Source organism: Rhincodon typus, chromosome 1 (genome assembly GCF_021869965.1).
Source record: "Rhincodon typus isolate 14 chromosome 1, sRhiTyp1.1, whole genome shotgun sequence".
Taxonomy (NCBI): Eukaryota; Metazoa; Chordata; class Chondrichthyes; order Orectolobiformes; family Rhincodontidae; genus Rhincodon; species Rhincodon typus.
The window spans coordinates 74,568,233-74,585,710 of record NC_063332.1 but is presented as its reverse complement, the minus strand read 5'-3'; the positions used below and the strand labels follow the sequence as shown (position 1 = coordinate 74,585,710).

General features: G+C 39.8%; 1 protein-coding gene across 1 annotated transcript in view; it reads right to left on the bottom strand.

Annotated features, from left to right (window-relative positions):
* The window catches only part of LOC109917598 (rho GTPase-activating protein 7), a 51,026-nt gene that overhangs the window by 12,143 nt on the left and 21,405 nt on the right, over positions 1 to 17,478 (bottom strand). The window contains exons 4-8 of the mRNA XM_048600668.1: positions 13,998 to 14,061; positions 8,354 to 9,774; positions 5,874 to 6,053; positions 2,950 to 3,109; positions 1,807 to 2,005 (exon numbers count right to left, since the gene is read on the bottom strand). Coding sequence (XP_048456625.1) covers positions 1,807 to 2,005; positions 2,950 to 3,109; positions 5,874 to 6,053; positions 8,354 to 9,774; positions 13,998 to 14,061 — 2,024 coding nt within the window. The remainder of the gene's footprint in view (positions 1 to 1,806; positions 2,006 to 2,949; positions 3,110 to 5,873; positions 6,054 to 8,353; positions 9,775 to 13,997; positions 14,062 to 17,478) is intronic.

Here is a 17,478-nt window from a genome sequence, read left to right as displayed (position 1 = left end):
CAATATCACTCACAGGCTGATAACTAAACAATATCACTCACAGGCTGATAGCTAAACAATATCACTCACAGACTGATAAATAACAATATCATTCACAAACTGAGACAGAGGCTGATGATTGAAATGAAAATGGAAACTGATGTATTCTTCTCAAGCTTCAATGGAGGTGCTTTCAGTTTAAGCTGATAAATGCAGTGGCAATGTGGAACTGAAGCATAAGAGACTAGGATGCCTCTGCTTTAGCAATAAAATTGACTTTGCAGATAGAAAAAAAAAACACTCCATTTTTTGGTCCAGTTTAAATGGCCTGATCTCTCCTAGGCTAACTAGAGATGATACAACTGCTGTGACAATTTACAAAACAGAGACTGGGGTTAAAAAGAAGTCAACCACTTTCCTGCTCCTGACTTCAGCAGAGAGAGACAGAGAGAGAGAGAAAATACTAGTGAAATGAATGAGCTTTTTCTACAATTTTCAACACTTATCTCATACCTGGACCTTATTTCACCGTATGTTTTTAACATGTTGTTTTTATGTGGAGCAAAATGGAAAGCAAAAAGTACTCTATTGCTACACGGCATATTTTAAACTCGACAAAAATTCAGCACATATTGTTTTATCCCAAACAGAAAGAAACAACTTCCTTTCTGGTTCTTAAATGCATGGTCAAGGTTTTATGTTTTTATTAGGAGGCCAAGGGTGCTCCAACACATGATGATTGATGAGTCCGTGTAAGGTTATTTTGTTTTCCTTGTGCTATGAGCTGAGCTGAAAATATATGCAAACTATTTCAGGGAGAACACTTAAGAAAATCCTGATACTGACAGCAAATAAGATTATTGTCAAAACATAATACTATTGCAAAATATAGACAATCTTCAAAACATGCATAATCTTCAAAATACACACCAGTTTAAAATAGAACACCCTCAGATTATTTACACAGGAACAAGAAGAAATGTATCAGCAGGGATATTTAAACAGTGACCTCCCTCTCAGACCTTTACATACATAAATTGTTTACAAAATCATAATGCTCTAAACACTCAAGAAACCAGTCTCATGTTCATAGATTTGTCACACAGAACTTGTCAAATTACAATGTGGCATTATTGAACCACTTTTATGAATTTCAGAAATAACAAGATAAATTTATTTCCTCATTTGCAAGTGTTAAACACGGTAAAATACTATTTCATCACCTGCCCGGGAAATGCTGGTGTTCGAAATGAAACATGGACTTCTCCGTTTCCCCAAAGCAAACACCCATTCCTAACACAGTTGGTCCAGGCTTTAACAAGACCCAGGCAAAGTTTGCTGGGTCAGTGGGAGTTCCCATGATTTAAATACCTTTGGAAGGCTACAGTTGCATCTGGGTGGCCTCTCTAAAGATGCCTGTAAATCCAACCAAAGAATTTTAGACCATAAAAAGTAGACGATTTGTATCCCCCACAGGATGATGTCTCCCAGTTTGCCCCATGACCCTCCTTCTACAAATGCATTAAAAGCATTCTGTACAATAACAAATTAATCTTCAGAGATCCAGTGGAGGGGGGGAATGAGACACCATGTCCTAAAGAATGGCCATGTTGTCAAACAGGGATCTGAGCCCAGGACTCGTGTTAAAGCCTAGCAAGGGAGAGGCAGCTGGGCACAAGAACAATCAAGTGTTTTTGGAGCTTGTTTCCCTATATCTCATGGATTAAATTTCACTTTGATCATTAATCAAAGACAAAGACCATCCATTGTATTTAGATCTGAGAACGTCTTCTGTGCTGCAAAATCTTCTCTTCAGTTATTACTTACACTGGTAGATTTGAAGAAATGTCTCTGAGAGTTTGCTGGTCATCAGTGGCTCAGGCAGATCCCTAAAATATTGTTTAAGCATGTCTGCCACATCATATGCTGACTGGCCTTCATAGCTTATGCTGTCTGTGCAAGTTTCATTCATCTGCCGCAAGGCTTGAATCCGGGACTTGACTCCAGATTTCCGAAATAGACCAACCTATTGATTAACAATATTAAAAACATGAGTTTAAAAACATTTGTAAGGAATGATCAATTATAACAGCAGAAAAAGAGCAACTTGCATTCAATCAGCAACTTTTGTCAGATCTAAGTTGACCCGTAGATCACAACAAAAGAGTCTCCTGTGTTAAATAAAATGGCAAATATCGCACGTTAACATTTTACTACTTCAGTTGCAAAAATGACATAAACCAATTCATTTTTGTCAACATCAAGAGGGCAGGGAAAATTTTGGGAAGCCTTCTTGAGCAGGCAAGGTAGAGAATTCTACAGGATGACATATATTAAGACTCCCAGCAGCAGGGAAATGTGAGCGATTAGGTCAACGATGGGAAGAAAACAAAACAGGAAACTTACACTTTGGTAGCAGAAAGCTCATTGAAATGCACATAATTAAAATGTAATTAACATGACTTGATCCTGTCTCCTTGATTTAGCGTCTCTACCTGCCCAGTGAAAGCTGGTGACTGACAGATAGACTCAGTCTCCAAAGTCCTTTTGCAGTGAATGATTGAAGGAGACATTTTCTTTGTGCTGAGCTAACATTCTTGGGGGCAAAGCCTCAAGCAGAAATGTGGGCCCAGAGGATTTGGTCCAAAATAAAGGGGCAGCACACAACTGAGGTGCAAAGGATCTATCCCTTAAACTGACAGATGTTGAGCCCCTTATAGGAGGACCCTTAAAAGGCTGCCTATCAGGAAATGCAGAGTATTTGTTGCCTGGGATTCATCATTCATTATCCTCAAGCCCTGGAGGGGATCCATTGGCTAGACTGACCTCATTTAAACCCACTGATGCCACTGAATTATCTGGGGGGAGTCTAAATCCAGCCCAATGCTTCAACCGATTAACCAGTTTACAAGAACCATGATGAACTGCCATTATGTCCCCTTTTCACAATCTCTGTAGTAAGATACTGACCTGATCCAGACACTGATTGCGGAGGTAGCGCATGGCTTGTTGAATGCTCTGAGGGAGAGGCTGCCCTGAGCGCTGGACATTTACCAGCAGAGGAACCCCAAAAACGTTACGGTCCTTGTAGTCTGGAGCCTTGATCCTCTTCATAAACTTGGGGACAGCCCTGGAAAAGAGTGAACATGGACCAGCATGAGGACCAATACATCTCACACACACTTGGAATGGAGCTCGATTGATGGGCATAGAGTTTTGTACAAATGGTCAGGAGAGGAAGAAAGAAAATACAGCACACGGACAGGTGAATCTACAAAGATGTTAGACCATTAGATGAGGATATTGGCAGTTTAATGAAGTAGGCAGTGCATTCTTGGACTGCAATTCCAAACATTTTGCATTGTATTTAAGTTGCCAGCTGGAAGGACTTCAGTGGAGACAAGGCACTATGACCACAATGAAGCAGGCAGTGAGGAGCAGTGTCAATACATATTTTTAAGAATCTGGCTCTTTTACAAGAACATGATAAGTATTAGATACAGCCTGAAATCACATTTTAGTGAAAATTATTTACTGTGGAAACATTAACATAGTTCAATAACCTATTAACATTCTATGTGAGCTTTCACAGTGAAGCATGGTCTTCAACCAATAATTAATAATACTTTCTGAAGGGGTAGTCATTATTAATAAGGTATTTTTGCCTAAATATTGCCAGGATGAGGGGATGCAAACAATATGGTTATTTGCCAGAAGCAAATCATTCTTATTCTCATGTCACTTTCATGTCTAATTTGGGAACAGGGTATGACAGCAGGAATGACAAAAGAACAGGATGAAGTTGAGAACAGTTATGTCTTAGTTTGATGTAAAGTTCAGACAGATTTGTGCTGTGTGGGGCAGATACTGAGTGTGATGGCACTCACTGAGTGGTATGTGAAATGAAAAACTGGGCAGGTTCTACAGCAGGCAGTCAACTCCCAACTGCCAGTTTGTATGCTCTAGCAATTGTTAAAATCTACCCAAACGTTTAGAGTTAATCAAGCAGAGTAGCTGTTTAAGTACTTTTATTGCTCTAATATCAACGTTCACCTCATAATCTTACAGCACAAGCTGTAATTAAACATGAATTGGTCTGGTGATACAGAAACTTCCCTGAACCTATCAGCAGATTAAGGGTTAATTGTAATTTTTCATCTGCTGTTTGAAATAGCCTGGCACATGTTCCCTTCATTATGCCAGTGCCAAGACCTCTCTTTGGCATCCTCTATGAAGTACCAATATCCGCGTTGATTCTCTAATTGTCAGTAATCCAATCTGATATTGATTTTTTTTAAAATTCTGAAACATCAAACAAACTCCAGGGCCTGTTGGCCACACTACTGACATGATCTACTGTCAATGATAACATTCAGCTCTGGGCAAAAAACAAAAATGATCTCTAGTTGATTTGTAACTAAGGCAAAATGAAATCTAATGTTCCACAGCACTAACTGATGCCACTTCTTGTTGTCCTGGGCTGAACAACCATATTGATAATGAGGCTTTTGTGTAACCAGAGCCTGGTTCTATCAAGCCCTGAGGCAGCTAGAATGCCCACTATCATTTACGAAGGTATGGGATTGCTGTGAAAGCTCAGATACTGCCAGTGGGAAACACAGTTTGATGAGTAACTCTGGAGAAATCAAGTAAACATCCACAGCTTATGCTTGTCATGTGCTTCTTGAAATGGCAAGTGCAACAAAAATACCCCATGAATTCAGGATGGATTGCTGCATTTAACTTAATTATTAAATCATGTGTGGTCTAAAAAAGAAACATACTGGATATTGTTCTGTTTGATATACAAAAGTGCTACTGTTTCGGGATCGAGGAAGGATGGAGCCATACTTGAAGTCATAAACATTTCTTAGAATAGATTAGACAATGGGAGTATTATTGGACATTATGAAAAAACGTAATATCATTTTTAAAGGAATTGGAAAGAAAGTTACCACTTTGAGTAATGGTTCACAGAAAACTGACCAAGAAATTCACAGTAATGAAATTGCTGAAAGTAACGATTCTTAAAGGGGTCATGTACAACAATGAGGCGGGTGAGAGGGGGAATGGGGGCAAAAATAAAGAAGTGGAATTGAAAGCAGCATGTTCCCAATTTTTGTTTTGATATTGCTGTTTGCCTATTCTAAATCCTAGCTTTGTCCCAGGTAACATCCGCCATGTTGCAAACAACTGTGCCTTGGAAACAAGTGAAATTGAGTGTAAACATTACAGCCTGACAGACTGTTCATCAGTCTGTGTTCTACATAAGGTTTATTTTTGTATCTTCACTGTCTCTCCTTAGTGAATAATGTGAATACTGGAATGATTCACAAGTTGAGTAGCAACCCGATAGCCCATTCTTCCAGTGACCAAATGCAAGGCAAAACACATGATCTGGTGCAAGATTCCTGGAGGTCCCATAAATTTTCACCAAGTTAAAATTGAAAAGCTAGCCCCAAATCTCAGATACCAATTGCAACAAGGACATGACAAACTATAACCTCTTCTGATCCTGATCACGAAACGTAGCATTAGATGTAACGTTAGAATGGTGTAGATATAATTAGTTTATTGTGGAAAGAAATTTGATATTTGTACACTAGACTATTACATATTAGACCGGTGTTTACCATCAATAATAATAGTTACATATTATCTGCCTTATTTTTTAAACTAACAGGATCTATAAATGTTTGTTGGCAATATTTGGTACTGGCACAATACCTTTCCTTTTCAACTCTCTGTTTATAAGGTGAGATGTCACCGACACATGCATTCCAAAGGCACTTTACAGTTCACACTTTGATAACTAGCAAATGACAATGGTTTATCACAAAGATGTCGATAAACGTTATTCATTTCTGGTCATTTTGTTATGTCCGAGTACCTACCAGTTAAAACCATGCTTATTAGAAGGTGAATATTTCTCCATGAGGGCGGTGAGCTTCAGGAGAGAGAATTTCTGCAGCAGGTTCATCTGAGCCACAGATTGGCTGTTGATTTGCAGGGATGCTGAATTTAAGCTTGGTCTATGTGAGATCTGGAAACTGCCCCAGCGAAATCTCTGTCGTCTATTTAAATAAATGATAATAATTAGTAAGTCAAGAGTATCAGTATTTTTTGGTAGGAGTTTAGCATGTATGATCTTTTATTTAATTACTCCAACAGGATTAAGAGAATTATCACATAATGCATGAAACTTGAAACAATTAAAGTGTGTTTAGATATTCTTTCTGAATTAAAACATCAGTAAAATCTGTTTTAAAGTTCAGTAGTTGTACCTGGTATTGCAAAAAGCAAAGTAAATTATTACAAGATTTCTTTAGTGGTAGTGATGTGAGACTAAACCCATACAATATAATCATACCTATTTTTAACATGGTTTTAAAATTATGTATTAAAATTTTGAGTTAATCACTTTATCTATATTGAATCCCAGCTGCAGAACTAAAATTTATTTTTTAGCATCTACTTAAATATTCTAAGTATTCTTGATATTCTAATACAGATCTGTACAATACTTACGATAATCAAAGGAAATGGATAGCACCAGATGACTATCTAGACAGTTTCAAAGTGACATGTGACACACATACATATCGCCTCAGAACTCCTCATTTCTGTTTTCCAAAAAAACACTATGCAGCTCTGCTTTGAACTCATTTTTTATTCCAAACATTCATACCCACCCTGTAAAGTTAAGGGAAAACTTCCTTATCACTCTTTGCCATGAGATTCCATTCTAAAGCTTTCACTGAGGTGTTCCATCAGTACCTTGACCTCCTTTTGTTGCGTACTGTTCATGTATTATGTTACTGTTCATTACATATATTTACTGGTTAATCTGCTTCTGCAGCCTCATCACATTGTCTCTGTCACCCTTCCCACCATTGACATCCACCCCGTGTGTCTTCCCAGTCCTGATGACAATAGAACATCATTCTTGCTGGAGATAACACTACAAGTATAAAACCTAATCTGATGCGTGTAATAGAGAAAACTTCTGCATGAGTGTAGCAGTTATGTTACTAGACTAATAATTCACAGAACCTTGCTGCAAATCCCACAATTGCAGTTTGAAACTTGTTTATACTAATCCGGAAATATCAGTATAAAAAGTGATCATAAAGTTACTGGCTTGTTCTTGGTAATCCAACAGGTTCACTAATGTCCTTTAGGAAAGGAACATGCCATCCTCAATCAGATATATTTATATGTTATTCTAGTCCAATCAGAACTTTATTGTTTTATCTACCCTCTGAAATGTCTTAACATGTCTCTCAATTGTAGCAAACTGCTACAAAGATTTTATTTTGATTAGGGATGGGAAATGAATACCATCTCATGAATCAATTTAAAAGAAAGTTGGCAGTACAAGATTGTAAGGGCCAGGGAATATCAGGTGGGAGCAAAAGTGGAACACAATAGGGAAATGGTAAAGAGTGATACATAGAAACATGGGAACAGGACTAGGCCATTCAGCCCTGCCAGCCTGTTCTAACTTTCAATGAGATCATGGCTGATTGGTGGCCTAACTCCATGTGCATGCCTTTGACCCATATCCCTTAATGCCTTTGCTTATCATAAAAAAAATCTCAGTTTAAAATTAACAAAATATCTAGTGTCCACTGCCATTTGCGGAAGACAGTTCCGAACATCTAATATCCTTTCCGTGTAGAAACGCTCCCTAACATCTCTCCTGAACAGGCTGGCCCTAATTCTCAGACTCTACCTCCTAGTTCTAGAATTCTCAACCAGTGGAAATGGTTTATCTTGACCTACCCTGGCCTTTTTTGTTAATATGTTGAAGACTTTGATCAAATCATCCCTTAATCTTTTAAATACAGAATATAAGTTTGTTTACAAGCATTAGAGATTGACTGCTGTTAAATACATGGGATGATGATAGGACTGAGAAGAATAGGAAATTCAAGAGTGAATGGTTAATATGATCTTTGGTTTCATATTTTTCAGGGTCATTGGTGAGAGGAGTTGGAAGCCAGGATTTTCCCTAGTCTAAGGAAACTGGATTTTACAGATTGGTGTAACAAACTTGGCAGACTACCACTAAAACCATAAGTTGAAAAATAAAACAATGTTCAGCTTTTATGTTAATTATACAAATATTTACTGAGAAAACACTATTCAGTATTCAGCAAATTAAAGGATTCTGCAACTGAGAACAAAGGCTGATTTCTAAGTATTGAGGTACCTGGACACAATCAAAGAGTAGCACATGTAAAGTAGGTTTCTTTCATTTGCCAAAAGGAAAGCTATACTTTGTCTATGCATGCTCCAATGTTAAATGATCTTATATTATTCAAAGTAATTAATTTCCTGTGGCATTGTAAGTACAAGTGATTTTACTGACCTGTTAGATCTTGTCAGTGATGCACCAACACCCGAGTCCCTCCTTTCGCGGATTACTGATTGATCCTCTGTCTCAGTGATGGAGTTCCCAGTACTGTCAATATCACTTGGGGAGACCCTTCCATTTTCAATGTCCAGGTGTATTTGTTTGGGGGAAGATGGGCAGGGAGAAATGGAATCCATTGCTGAATCTGAATCTCCCTCATCAGAGAGCTTTTCTGACCACTGGTTTACAATCCTTTGTAGTCCATTGACATGGTGTAGAATGTCATCCAGTTCTGGGAAAATGTCCTCCTCATTGCCTAGATCTGCCAGGTCACCGGTGCTGGAATAAAGATGGGACCCAGGCACATTGTCATAGATACTAAGGCAGCTGCCTGCAGAGCTGCACGAGTTTCGTCTCCGTCCGAAACTAGACTCCTTTGAGCTGTCAGCACTGTTCTCTCGAGTCAGGCTACAGTGTCTATGACCATGAAGACTTCCATTTCTCCAGTTCACAGAAGTGCTGTCTGGAGGGGAAGTGTTGCCATTTGAAAGTGCTTTTGGAAAGGTGCCTGGCTTGTGATCCTCTGGTATATAGAAAATGATGTCCTCTTCTACAGCCTTCTGATTCTTTAAGTTTTGTTGTCTGGTGTCATTCAGCATTGATTGACTGAAAGGGTCAAAGCCTTCTAAATACATTCCACTTCGCTTATTGCAAGTGCTATGGCTACGAGTTCTGGTGATAGGGCTGGGCGTGCTGACTGCACTACTTGTCTCTGACTGGCTACTGCTGCTACTTGTCTGCGTTGAATAAGAAACAGTTTGACTTCGTACCACTGAAGAATTCATATGGTTGCCATTGAGTGCAGTTATCTCAATACAGTTCAAGCGTTTCAATTTTTCCTCATCAATGCCTTCCTGGAGTACAGGTCCACTGATGACCAGGTTATTTTTCGAAGGAAGTTTCTTTTTGCTGTGAGAACTTTTGATGCGCAGGCTCTCCATCCTCTTTAAGAAGCTCTTGGCTTTAGATTTTGTGTTCCTTTCAGTTTTTGCACTGAAAGTAAAACTGGAGATGTCCTTTGGCGAAGGGAGGGTACTAGGTGTTTCAACACTGTTAATCGAGGTCCCTGAGGAAATGACACTGATCTCAGAATTTGTCCTTGTGGTGTCTATGTTCTTTCGTATGTTTATGCCATTGCTCTCTGCGCTGCTGGCACTGTGAACTGATGCCACTTCTTGCCGTTCACTCAGATCAGTTAGTACACTCTCATGACTCATTGCATTTTTCAGCAAAGCTTCATCAACAGAGATACCATTTGTAACCTCTGCTGGTGGAAAAACATCAAGTTCCTCCACCCGTGACCATCGTTTACTGTCCCGCTGGAAGGTCCATCGCCCACTGATAGCACAAGGCTCATCTTCATCTGAATCTTCGCTCTGAAAGGAATTGGGAGTGGTTAAGGAGAGTTGTCAAAACTCACTCACGTGCGTAAATGCTGAGATTGAGTTCAAATCATGGTATTAATATGCAAACTTACTGTTAGACAAAGAAATGAAACCCACTGTATTGAAGCATAACAAATGCTTCTCTTGCTGAAAAAACAGCATGTATCCCTTTCACTTTTCATCACTGAATCTTATTTAGACAGTATCGTGGGGTACACAAAAGGGGATTTTCTTTTGCTTGTTGCTGTATCTCCAGCAGAAACCCTGTTTATTTTACAGTGAAGTTACAGCAGATCTGAGAAAATTCTTGACCCTCGATGCCTACAGAGATAAAGATAACAGCTAGGGATAGTAAGAACTGCTGATGCTGGAGCCAGAGATAACACAGTGTGGAGCTGGAGGAACACAGCAGGCCAGGCAGCATCAGAGGAGCAGGAAACTTGATGTTTCAGGTTGGGACAACAGCTAGTGACTGGTTTTGATGAAGTGGTCCTATATAAAATGTGTCAAATCTTGAGGAAGCAGCTGTGCATTCATACAATTTTACTTTGTCGTTGAATTTCTGTTTGTACCCAGTCTAGTAAATGAAATTGTGTTACTGAGTGTTTTTGCTGCTTGTCATTGTAAAAGGCATGAACAATAAGCATTTTAACACTGTTTTTGACATGAGCTGTAGTACCCCACTATAGAGAGAAAACATTTCTTATTCCCCAGCTGAATGCCAGTAACAAAATAAAGCACTGGATGCAGTTTCACAAAATACCCAAAACCCTTGTAACAGCTACCTCCTTTTATAATTCCCTTAATGATAATTACGACATACCTCAAAGCTTTATCCAATTTTGACTATTACAGCACTTGTCTGAGGACTTCTGTCTCTCCCAACTGTGACTAATGAGATGGCGACACATGGCCATTAAATCTCCAGAGTTACTGCCCCAGGGTCCTCCCCTGTCGCCTGTTACAGATGACACTGCAGAGCTAACCTGGGGAGTTTCAGATCTGACCCATTGCTCTGTAATTTAACACTGTGCCTAATCACCATTCTCAGACATCAAGCACCGACAATTATGAAGTCAAGCTTCTTTAACTTGCATAGTGACTTGCTCGCATTACAGACTTCTAATTTAAAAATATATTTTTTGAGTGGGTGTTAAAATAGTTCAATATTGTCAACTGTCTTTCTAACATTACTGGTTTATTGACCAGACTTTGAGGCTAATGCTGCAGGCTAACTTATGTTTCTGTCATGCACTGCCAAGGCTCATCCACAAAATGGTCACTTCAACAAAGGAGCGTAAGACAAGTTAATACTTAAAGCATTTGTACGACACTTAAATAGAATTGTTCTGTTAAAATAGTGGCTGAAATTATCAGAGAGATTTGTACAGCATCCATGTACTATTTTTGCCCAGAATAATTTATAATTTCATTGTTTCCAAGTTCAAAATGGATGCCTTTTCCAAGAACCATGGTAGTTAATAATCTACATGTAAGTAAACTATTATCTTGTGTAACATTGAGAATTTGAAAAAGGAATTAACGATTATATAACTATTTACTTTTTTGGCAATCCTGTCTATTTCTTGGTTTAATTCTGCCAAAAATGTTATGATTTTGCAATAAAGCCAGGAAATTTTCAAATTCTTAATTGTAGGACTTTGTAAAGCATAAGTTTGCAAGCTTTTCCCCAGTAAAGTTTTAAATGAGTGCCAGAAATTTTTTTTATAAAAGACACATGCTGCAAGGTATTTGAATAATGTCACGTCCAACAAACAGAACTGCAATGAGCTACACATTCTTTTTTTTCGAAACCATCCTTTATTGATGTTTACATTGTGTAACAAGTAATGAAGACCTTAAACTGAGGGGCAGCTTTGATCTCAGAATCTGTATGTACTGAAGCTAGATGGCAGTTGAGATTACACTATGTTATACACTTGTTTTACAAAACTATATTTACAGAAGCAAATACCTGGGTGAACTTTTATCTACCTCAATCTCAAATCACAGTAGCATGCTGATGACTAAATACCATAATCTGACAAGAGAAAGGCAACAGGGCAAGAATTTCCAACCATGGTCCTAGCATGCAAATATACATTCCTATTTGAGGCAGGGCGGCACCAAATGGAATGAGCAAGTAATCTCTTTCCCTTACTCATTTGCAGGTCAACAGGGATCTTTGTTTGTCCTCCTGGCCCACTGAATACCAGCTTCATTAGTATGTAGACAAATTTATAGACTGACTGAATGAATGAACTGATAGATATTTGTCGATTCTGATTTCTGATCTTCCGTTCTCCATGACATTGAGGTGATCCAAAACTCTGCTGCTGCATCCTAATACTCATCATGTCCCATCAACGCATCTCTTTGCTGTTTGTTGAGCTACATTTGATTCCTGATTAAGTAAAGCTGCAATTTAGAAATTTTCACAATTGTATTTAAATCCCTCCATGGCCTTGTCTTCCCTATCTCTAACTCCAGAGTGCTCCTCCAATTCAAATCTTGTTGCATATCTCTAAAGTTAATTGGTCAACTATTGGCAGATGAGCCTGTAAACTATGGAATTCCCTCCCTAAATCTCTCTGCCTCTTCTCACTTTAAGGTGCTCCATAAATCTAATCTCTGACCTTTTTTTTGTCATCTTTCCTGATGTCACTTAATGTGATTTGGTTTCTAAATTTTTATGCTGCATTTTGGTGAAATATCTTGGAATGTTTTGCTACATTCGGAATGAGTCATAGAGTTATACAGCATGCCAACCAAATATCCTAAACTGATCTAGTCCCATTTGCCAGCATTTGGCCCATATCCCGCTAAACCCTTCCCATTCATATACCCGTCCAGATGCCTTTTAAATGTTGTAATTTTTCCAGAATCCACCACTTCTTCTGGCAGTTCATTCCATACACAACCCTCTGTGTGAAAATGTTGCCCGTCAGGACCCTTTTAAATCTTTCCCCTCTCGCCTTAAACCTATGATCTCTAGTTTTGGACTCCCCTGCATGGGAAAAAAGACCTTCACTATTCATCCTATCCATGCCCCTCATGATTTTATAAACCTGTATAAGGTCACCCCTCAGCCTCCGATGCTCCAGGCAAAAAATGCCCCAGCCTACAAAGATATTGTTAAACTTGAAAGGGTTCAGAAAAGATTTACAAGAATATTAGATAACAAGGTGTAGAGCTGGATGAACACAGCAGGCCAAGCAGCATCAGAGGAGCAGGAAAGCTGACGTTTCGGGTCTAGACCCTTCTTCAGAAATGCTGAAAGGGTCTGTTTCCGTGCTGTACTTCTCTATGACTATATTCAGCCTCTGCTTATAGCTCAAACCCTCCAATCCCAGCAACATCTTTGTGCATCTTTTCTATATCAATGCAAGCTGTTGTCATTGCACTGCATCACAGGACAATTAGCCTATTTTGTGAATACCTGATGGTGAGCCACTTCCACTGATAGTTTTTCTTTAACCCATGAAACCAGAGATTAAATTTGAGAGATACAACTGCGGTCTCTCGCCTGGCTGATAAGTATTACAAAGGGAAATGTTGTAATCATCAAAACACAAAACTAAATCCTAATAGTTCAATTCTTTGAACAAAAAGGCTGCAATAACAATCTTTCTGGCTAATACTTTCTATTGGAACTTTGCTTTGGAATTAGTAATGCACTTATTCAGACTGTCCTACATATTCACACCTTCTCTAATTCTATTGTGTTTTTATTAATCATATCTCTCCCTTCCTCTAAGCTCCCCAGTCCCAGGCTTAAGGGAGTGGATTAGTGGTGACTAGCAACCCATTCCCTGACCAATGCTTTTCTTTTTCATGGGATATGGGCATCGCTGGCTGAGCCAGTATTTATTGCCAATCCCTCCAGAAGATGGTGGTGAACTGTGTTCTTGAGCCATCACAATCCGTTTATGAAGACATGTTTGGTATTTGTCCACAGGAACATGATCTTTGATTTTTGGCGCTGTGAGAAGTGCCTGACAATCTCGCACCCAAACAATACAGCTACAATTGAAAATTAGTGAAAATCCATCATGGCATCGAACCATGAAAAGCTTATCTCACCGTCGCTATTAGCACCTTAAATAATGTCTATGGCAACTGCTTTGACTGATATCAATGAAAATCTAAACATACTTGAAAGATGAGGTGTGTTGTTACCAATTCTACAGAAAAAGTCCAAAAGTAAAACTTACTCTTTTTCTCTGTGGGCTGATTTCTAGTTTCATCACAGCACACTTATTCAGAGTGTTCAATCGTCTAAAAGGAAAAAAAAGATTAGATCAATATTGGGGAGCTACATCCTTCCCCCAACACTTCCCAATCACCCTCCCCTGACCCATAATCTCTAAATCATGAATATTTGCCATACATTGCCTGGTGTGGTCCATTTGCATAAAAATGCTTTTGTGAAAGGCTCCAATTAGTATCTATTATACTCAACAGATAATCACAGTGCTGTAGGGAAAGTGCAAAACAAAGGGACAAATGCGCAACCTTGATTAAAGATCACCCTTTACACATTCTCCCAGTAACTTTGCAGAATGCATACACACTTTGTTTTGAAAGAAGTGAAAAACTCAATTTCATCCAGTATTAATACATTAAAATACATAGGAGCACAGAACTTTGAGCTAGTGTTGGTCATTTCACCCTTCCAGCCTGTTATGCCATTTAATAAGGCCATGATTAAGGTTCCAACTCCACTTTCTTGTCTGCTCTCCATAACCCTCGACTCCCTTGTCTATCAAAAATCTATCCAATTTAGCCTTGCATAAATTCAATTGCCCAGCTTCCACTGTTTTCTGGGAAAGACAGTTCAGAATACTAACGACCCTCTGAGAGAAAACATTTCTCCTATCCACCTTAAACAGTGTTCTAGTCCCTAGTCTCCCCCACATGAGGAAACATTTCTCTGGAATCCACTCTCTCAAGTACCCTCAGGACCATGTATGTTTCAATGAGGTTACCTCTCATTTTTCTAAACTCCAGTCACATAGACCGAATATATTCAATGATTCTTTGTAACATCAGCCCCAGACTGAATCTTTCTTGACTTCTCCAAATGTGATTTTACATTTTTTCAAGAGCAAACCATACCCCAAGGCCCTGTACGGCCACAGAAAACGCCTTTAATGTTCCATTGTCTTGCAATAATCATTCGTGTCCCTGCACACCTACTTTTTGTGATTCATGCACAAGGACACCCAGATCACTTAGTAACAAAGAGTCCTACAATCTCTCAAATTAAATAATTCACACCTTTCTTCAATCCCTGTCAAAATGGATAATTTCATATTTTCCCACATTGTGTTCTACCAGCCAATTTTTTTCCCTCACTCACTTAACCAGCCTATATCCCTTTGCAAACTCTCTATCTACTAATCGAGACAGCAAGGATTGCAGATGACGGAAGCTAGAGTTAATAAATGTGGAGCTGGAAAAGCACAGCCAGTCAGACAGCATCCGAGGAGCAGGGAAGTCAACGTTTCGGGCCAAAACCCTTCGTCAGGGTTTCTGCCGAAATGTTGACTCTCTATCTACTCACGTTTACCAAAGTTCCAACTAACCTGTGCGGCTGTTCAGAGGGTCCATGTATGCTGATAAGACACATCCGGTCCCACCATCCCTGTCATTGATATAGAATGTTATCAGTTGAAGTACCAGCATTGATCCCTATGGCATTCCACCAGCTACAACTTGGAAACCTTTACAGAACAGGACGGAACAGAACAGAATCGCTACAGTGTGGAAATAGGCCATTCGGCCCAACGTCCACACCGATCCTCTGAACAGCATCCCACCAAGAACCACCTCCCTACCCTATCCCATAGCTCTACACTTCCCATGGCTAATGCACCTTAACCTATTCATCCCTGGACACCATTGGCAGTTTAACATAGCCAATCCACTTAACTTGCACATCTTTGGCCTCTGGGAGAAAACAGGCAAAGAAACCCATGCAGACATGGGGAGAATGTGCAGCCTCCACACAGACAGTTGCCGAAGGGTGGAATTGAAGCTGGGTCCCTGTTGCTGTGGAAGTAGTGCTAACCACTGAGCCACCGTGCTGCTAATATGTGATGATAATACATTACCCCCTACACCATGCACTCTTACCTTTGACGTGACACCTTATCAAATGCAATTTGAACATACAAATACACCACATCCCAGGTTCCCCTTTATCCACCTTGCTTTTGCCAAATACAAACTCTAATATGCTGGTTAAACATGATTTCCATTTCACAAAGCCATCTTCATTCTGCCTAATGGTGTTAAGAGTTTCTAAGTATTCTTCTGTAACCTGCTTAAGAATAAATTCCAATAATTTCTCATGGCAGGTGCTAGGCTAAGTGGTCTATAGGTTCCTATCTCCATCCTTGCTTGAATGAAGGTGCTACATCTGCTTTCCAATCCATTGGGACCTTTCCAGAAGCTAAGGAATTTTTAAAGTTTATAATCAAAGTATCGATTACCTCTGCAGCCACTTCCTTTCTCATCTATTTGGGATCTGTAAGTCTTTCAGAAAGTCTAACAGTTTCCCCAATGCATTTTCTGTGCTGACGCAAGATAGACACAAAACATTCGTTCGACACCTACATCATTTCCTTGGTTTCCATTATCAATTACTCAGACCAACACTTGCTTTATTCTTCTTCTCTATTTATGTACTATTTGTTATTTAAATACAAACTTTTTCCATTTGCTTTTATATTATTAGCTTTCTCTCAATAGAATACAATTATTTCATGCTTGCAAATCTCCACATGACTTGTCCATAAGATATCAAAGTTATATTCTTTCCAAATTATGAAATAAATATACGTGTTTCTTCTTCCTGTTTTTTAAATTTGGTTTGTTCAACAACTCAACAACTCAAAACTGGGGCACTTTACTCTCTCTTAAATTTCCCCACAAGTTCCTTATTATTTTAAAACTAAGATTGGTGAAATGTCACCTCATATGACCTCCCACCCACGGCCTCCAACCTCATCGTTCCCCAACCCCGCACTGCCCGCTTCTATCTCCTTCCCAAAATCCACAAACCTGAATGCCCTGGTCGACCCATTGTCTCTGCCTGCTCCTGCCCCACCGAACTGATCTCCAACTATCTGGACTCCATTTTCTCCCCCTTGGTCCAAGAACTCCCTACCTATGTCCGTGACACCACCCACGCCCTCCACTTCCTCCAGAACTTCCAATTCCCCGGTCCCCAACACCTCATCTTTACCATGGACGTCCAGTCCCTCTACACCTGCATTCCCCATACAGATGGCCTAAAGGCCCTCCGCTTCTTCCGGTCCCGCAGGCCCGACCAGTCCCCCTCCACTGACACCCTCATCCGCTTAGCCGAACTCGTCCTCACCCTCAACAACTTCTCTTTCAATTCCTCCACTTCCAACAGACAAAGGGGGTGGCCATGGGTACCCGCATGGGCCCAAGCTACGCCTGCCTCTTTGTAGGTTATGTGGAACAATCCCTCTTCCGTACCTATACCGGCCCTAAACCCCACCTCTTCCTCCGTTACATTGATGACTGTATCGGCGCCGCCTTGTGCTCCCACGAGGAGCTCGAACAGTTCATCCACTTCACCAACATCTTCCACCCCAACCTTAAGTTTACCTGGACCATCTCTAATACCTCTCTCCCCTTCCTGGACCTCTCTGTCTCCAT